At 38.5% G+C, this 5,000-nt stretch overlaps 2 protein-coding genes across 9 annotated transcripts in view; both read left to right on the plus strand.

The window, feature by feature from the left end:
- LOC138004182 (uncharacterized) overlaps positions 1-1,024 on the plus strand; it is a 15,397-nt gene extending 14,373 nt beyond the window's left edge. For all 8 annotated transcript variants that reach the window (XR_011123763.1, XR_011123761.1, XR_011123760.1 and 5 more), the window contains one exon: positions 707-1,024. Coding sequence is in view for 3 of the 8 variants with exons in the window: in XM_068850629.1 (XP_068706730.1) it covers positions 707-794 (88 nt within the window). In the remaining 5 variants the exon portion in view is untranslated. The remainder of the gene's footprint in view (positions 1-706) is intronic.
- Positions 1,025-1,344: 320 nt separating this feature from the next.
- LOC138002731 (uncharacterized) overlaps positions 1,345-5,000 on the plus strand; it is a 9,368-nt gene continuing 5,712 nt past the window's right edge. The window contains exon 1 of the mRNA XM_068848714.1: positions 1,345-1,571. Coding sequence (XP_068704815.1) covers positions 1,345-1,571 — 227 coding nt within the window. The remainder of the gene's footprint in view (positions 1,572-5,000) is intronic.

Raw genomic sequence — 5,000 nt, forward strand, 5'->3', positions numbered from 1 at the left:
GCAAAAAAGAATCCATTAACTTTCAGGAAAATATCCTGTCCGAAGGTCACAAAAATGCGAAATATTTCTTGAGAGGAATTTTCTTATCGTGAAGGAATTTGCTACAATCCTTTGGTTTTCGAGAGGTTTTTGACATGTGTAAATTACTTGTATTTTTTCCTTGGATGACACCTGAGGTGTCATTTCATATATAAACTTTCATATCAGAAGCGTCGAAATCACTTTGTTCGGTGGATGATAGAGAAATTGTCCCTTGTTACCCCGAAATAAAAGTCGCTACAGGATTTGCTTGATCGAGTGGTTAATGACTTCTCATACTCTGTTAAATAATTGATTTAGGCATCTCCGTAGAGTCTCTAATTGAAAGAAATCAATAAAGGAGAATACAAAAAAAACAATGGCTATGCTACCAACTTTCTTTTCAAATTAAAATTTTTGGGGCCTCTCGACACGTTGTCAACGTCGTTGCCAGGCCCTCTCCCTTCTCGTCTGGGCTAGAAGCCAGTAACTAACAATACTCATGCGAGAGACTCAATTACTGTCCTTTGACAATTCTTCCTTTGTTTTGAAACTTTGAACATGGCTAAGATGAAATGTCATACATGAAACAAGACTTTAATGTTTATTTTACCTCTTCGCTGTCAGAAACACCAACATGGTCAAGATTACGTAAAAGGCTGCAGCCTCTGTAATTTTAATTTTGCAGGGGACTCCTGAGACTGAAAAGGGTGATAGCCTACCGGTATCAGGATCCTGTTGAGTATAAAGGCCGGACAGCACACGAAAGCTTTTGAATGTTCATGTTCATTAACTGTGTTATGAAGTTCTTTCTTCTTCTTTTTGAGGATAATCATTATGATGGCAACGATTATTTTGTTTTATTAAATTGACTGTATCTTGGTAGATTTGTAGCCCGGATCAGTTTTCTATATAGAAGTAGGCGATGAAGCTTCTGCGGATACCGTTTTGTAACTGCCTTAACCTTACGAAATAAAGTGTTTGTTATAAAGGTCTCATGATGAGTTCCGTGATCATTGCATATACTTTGTGTGGATTAGAATAAAACCGATGGATTCTTCTTTTTTTCTCCACTAACTCTAAAGAGAGCCAACAGGATTTAGTTGCCTCACGTGATCTGTCTACACTTCAGCAGGCATGCTAGGAGCTAAGAAAAAAGCCGCTTTTGGGCTTTGCATGATTGACTATGAAATATGAATTTGCTTTTCGGTATTGTTTATTCTTTGCAGCAGTACAGAGTTTAAACAATCCATTTCTGTTCATTCTGAATTTGTGTTTACGCCTGCTGTGTATTGCCTCGAGAACGTGACCAGTTTTGTTTGTGGAATGGAGAACATTCGCGGTGTCAGCAGACACTTGACCTGGGAAATGGTATTTAATTCTACAATCTTGAACAGATTAAATGGAAAATTGAGACCACCCCTACCCCCCAAACTCAATGATGGGAAAAGGGCACGTTATGGCCTTCGTACGGCTTCATGTAGCTTTGGACCTTTGTTTACTGATTTTGATACCATCCAGACCGATGAAGTGAAGGTCCAGCTTTGTTTTAGGTAAGAGCCGTCAGTCTTAAAAACGCGAATGGCCAGTGAAGAGCTATTTCCCAATTGAGTGTGCTGCGAAATATTTCTTTCAATTTAACGGGGAATCTTGGTTTTTGTCGTCTCAGGAAAATGTTGAACCCTGTATTGAACTGTGGAAATTCCAGAGTTTACTACATTTCAATTTCACGCCACTCGTTTATAACTCCGCTTTTGGACAGTAATTTTTTTATATATTTTTTGCATGCTTGCCTAGATTAATTAAGAACGTTTAGCTTGCAAATTGAAAAAATAAATAAAGACAAGAACAAAAAAAAAAAGAAGATTTTTCGATGATGGGTACTTAATACCCTGGCCAAATTTCGTCTTGATACTGATTACCCTAACCAAGAGAAAATGAACCAAAAATGACACTATGTGTTTACTTTATTTGTTTGAAACAAGAAGAAACTATTTCGAGCCTTGTTAAGTTAATTAAATGAGATAGTCGCCACGTGGCTTCTATTGTGCATTACCCAATCAAAACACCGCCACGTGCTTTATATTGTGCATTGCCCAATCAAACACCGCCACGAAAACTGAAATCAAACGTCTTTTATAACTCGTACCCCTACGGGCCGAGTAATAAGTAGTTGGCTAACATAAGACGAATTAAAACTTCTCGAACAGGTGAACTTATGGTACTGCACACGTTCGAAGACTCCGTTCCACGGTGAATGACGAATTAATTTGCCAATACAGACTTCGCCTAACGGAAATACCTAAAAAGTGCTTATCATACTTGCAAAAACATTGAAAAGAAACCTTACTTAGATGAAATTTTGTGTGAGATATTTAAAAATTATCGAATTTAAAATTGTGGAAAATAACTATATAGCGCAGTTGTGAGAGCACTCGCCTATTCCCAGACTCTGCATCATACGTGGGTAGCTAGAAGATTATTTGGCCTTATATAATTCAGTAGAATGTAACGCCAGTGCAGCAATCTCGAAGGACACAGGCCGGGTTTTTAACTTTAAGGCACTTTTGCAAGTGCTGTCGTGGCATGGACATTATTGCTTAATGAAGTTAATTGAGCAGTTATTATCGTGACTTTTACTTTGGACACCATTTGTAATGTTACGAACTGACAAGTGGTAAAGGCTCGTCGTAGGTGGTTTGAAAACACAGATCGACAACGATAATGGTGAAAGGCAAAAATGTCAACTTTGTCGTCACCCTGCGAACAGAGCCTCTCTAGAACTGACCGGAGGGCGAGCAAGAGAGACTTTTCAGAAATCGTGTCAACTTTCAATGACAATGTAATCAAAAAACAAAAAACAAACAGCGGCTACAAACATAATGATAAAACTCATTTTACTTTGGACTTGACGTTTCTAAGCTACAACATACATCTTCAGAAGTGTTTGTTGAACAAATTCAAATATGATATATATAAAATTAAATTAAGAAGACTGGTAACTGAAGAGAATAAGATAAAATTAGTAAGATAAATAGATAGCCATCGGTACGAGAATCAATTTGGCGTCCAGGAGTGCGATCGAGACTTAGCCTGGGTTCAAAAATGTCTTCAAGCAACGGCTTGCGCACATACTCAACAAAGACTTTACATAATTTCTGCAGAGTCCTTTCTTTAACGTAGTTTGCCTGTAGGGTACTTTGCCGGTCGTCCACGGTTCCGGCGATGTTAACGTATCGACCTGAGGAGCACCCAACGATAATCTTAGGGGAAATATGAGTTCGGGAGAGTCAAACTGTTCGAAGAATTTTGGTTCTACTTTGCCAAACAGCTATAGAATTCTTTACTAAAACATTACCTAAAAGTTTCGCAACGAGGGAAAAGTAGTCCCTTGACGTTTTCGGAAGGGATATTTTTGCAATTGTTGGCACTAAAAAGGCCATCTAGCAGTTTCGGATGAGGAAATGGTTGCATGGGAAGTTCTTAGAAGGCTACGCTCAGCTGGAGATTTCTGAAATGAAGATAATCATTCCATAAAATTTTCGGACTCTTAATTTTCAACTAAGATTTCCGAACAGATCAAATGTCTCCAAAGCAACGCCTTGCGCACATACTCAACAAACTATAAGACTTTACACGATTTCTTCAGAGTCCTTTCTTTATCGTTGTTTGCCTGTAGGGTGCTGTGGCGGTCGTTCACGGTGCCGGCGATTTTAACATATCGACCTAAGGGGTACCCAACGATAATCTTAGGGGAAATATGAGTTCGGGAGAGTCAAACTGTTCGAAGAATTTTGGTTCTACGTTCCCAAACAGCTATAGAATTCTTTACTAAAACATCACCTAAAAGTCTCGCAACCAGGGAAAAGTAGTCCCTTGACGTTTTCGGAAGGGATATTTTAGCAGTTGTTGGTACTAAAAAGGTCATCTAGCAGTTTCGGATGAGGAAATGGTTGCATGGGAAGTTCTTAGAAGGCCACGTTCAGCTGGCGATTTCTGAAATGAAGATAATCATTCCCTAAAATTTTCGGACACTTAAGATTTCCGAACAGATCAAATTTTTCTAGGTGATAAAAACATGTCATTAGACAGACCTGTTTCGCAATAAAGCATACCAACCAAGCTTATGAAGAATCATTGTTTACTTGCTCCAATGTCTGGATAAATGGTTATTAATAAAGAGCGCGAATGATTAGTTCCACCGCCATCGACTGATCCCTCCGCCCGTTTGTTTTCATCATGAAATAACACTGACCTGTGAACTGCGGACTGCGGACTCGGACTGCGGACTGAAGACTGAAGACTGAAGGCTGCGAACTAGGAACAAAACCGCGGACGGCGTACAAAACACTGTAATAAAGGCACAGAGCAACGAAATGGCGACAGGTTGAAGACATGAATTAAAGTCTGACATAAGAATGGTGGAAATAATATTTCGCGCCATAGTTGTCATGAGTATATTGTCACGAAAATGCAATTGACGAAAATGACGAAAGTGACCACACCAATTACGTAAATGAAAAGACGTCATCGTTGCTCACCCTATATTGCATTCTTAGTTGACTTAATTACAAGTGAAGATTTATTAGTCAAATATGAAGTTTATTCAGCCGATTTGTTTGAACACAAAGTTCTTGCCCAGCAGTTTCCAGCGACGAATCAACCCTACTTAGAATATGGGAACCACTTCAAAGGAAAAAATACACGACTGAGCCTTTATTTCATTTAGCCATATAGAGAAATGTGTTTCATTGCTTGTAATGACTTATGATAACTCTAATTTAGCATTTAGCACAAATTCCATTTCTGTTGGAATATATTCAAACACACTTCACAACATTGCGTAATTAGCTCATGACACTGCCATATCCTATTAAAAATGATGGTCTTGTTTCGCATTAATAATCATTGAAATTTAGAACTTATAAGGCCCAGATATCTGTACGAATATATTCAAATATAGTAGGTAGATCCATAGCCTA

Source organism: Montipora foliosa, chromosome 5, assembly GCF_036669935.1.
Source record: "Montipora foliosa isolate CH-2021 chromosome 5, ASM3666993v2, whole genome shotgun sequence".
Classification (NCBI taxonomy): Eukaryota; Metazoa; Cnidaria; class Anthozoa; order Scleractinia; family Acroporidae; genus Montipora; species Montipora foliosa.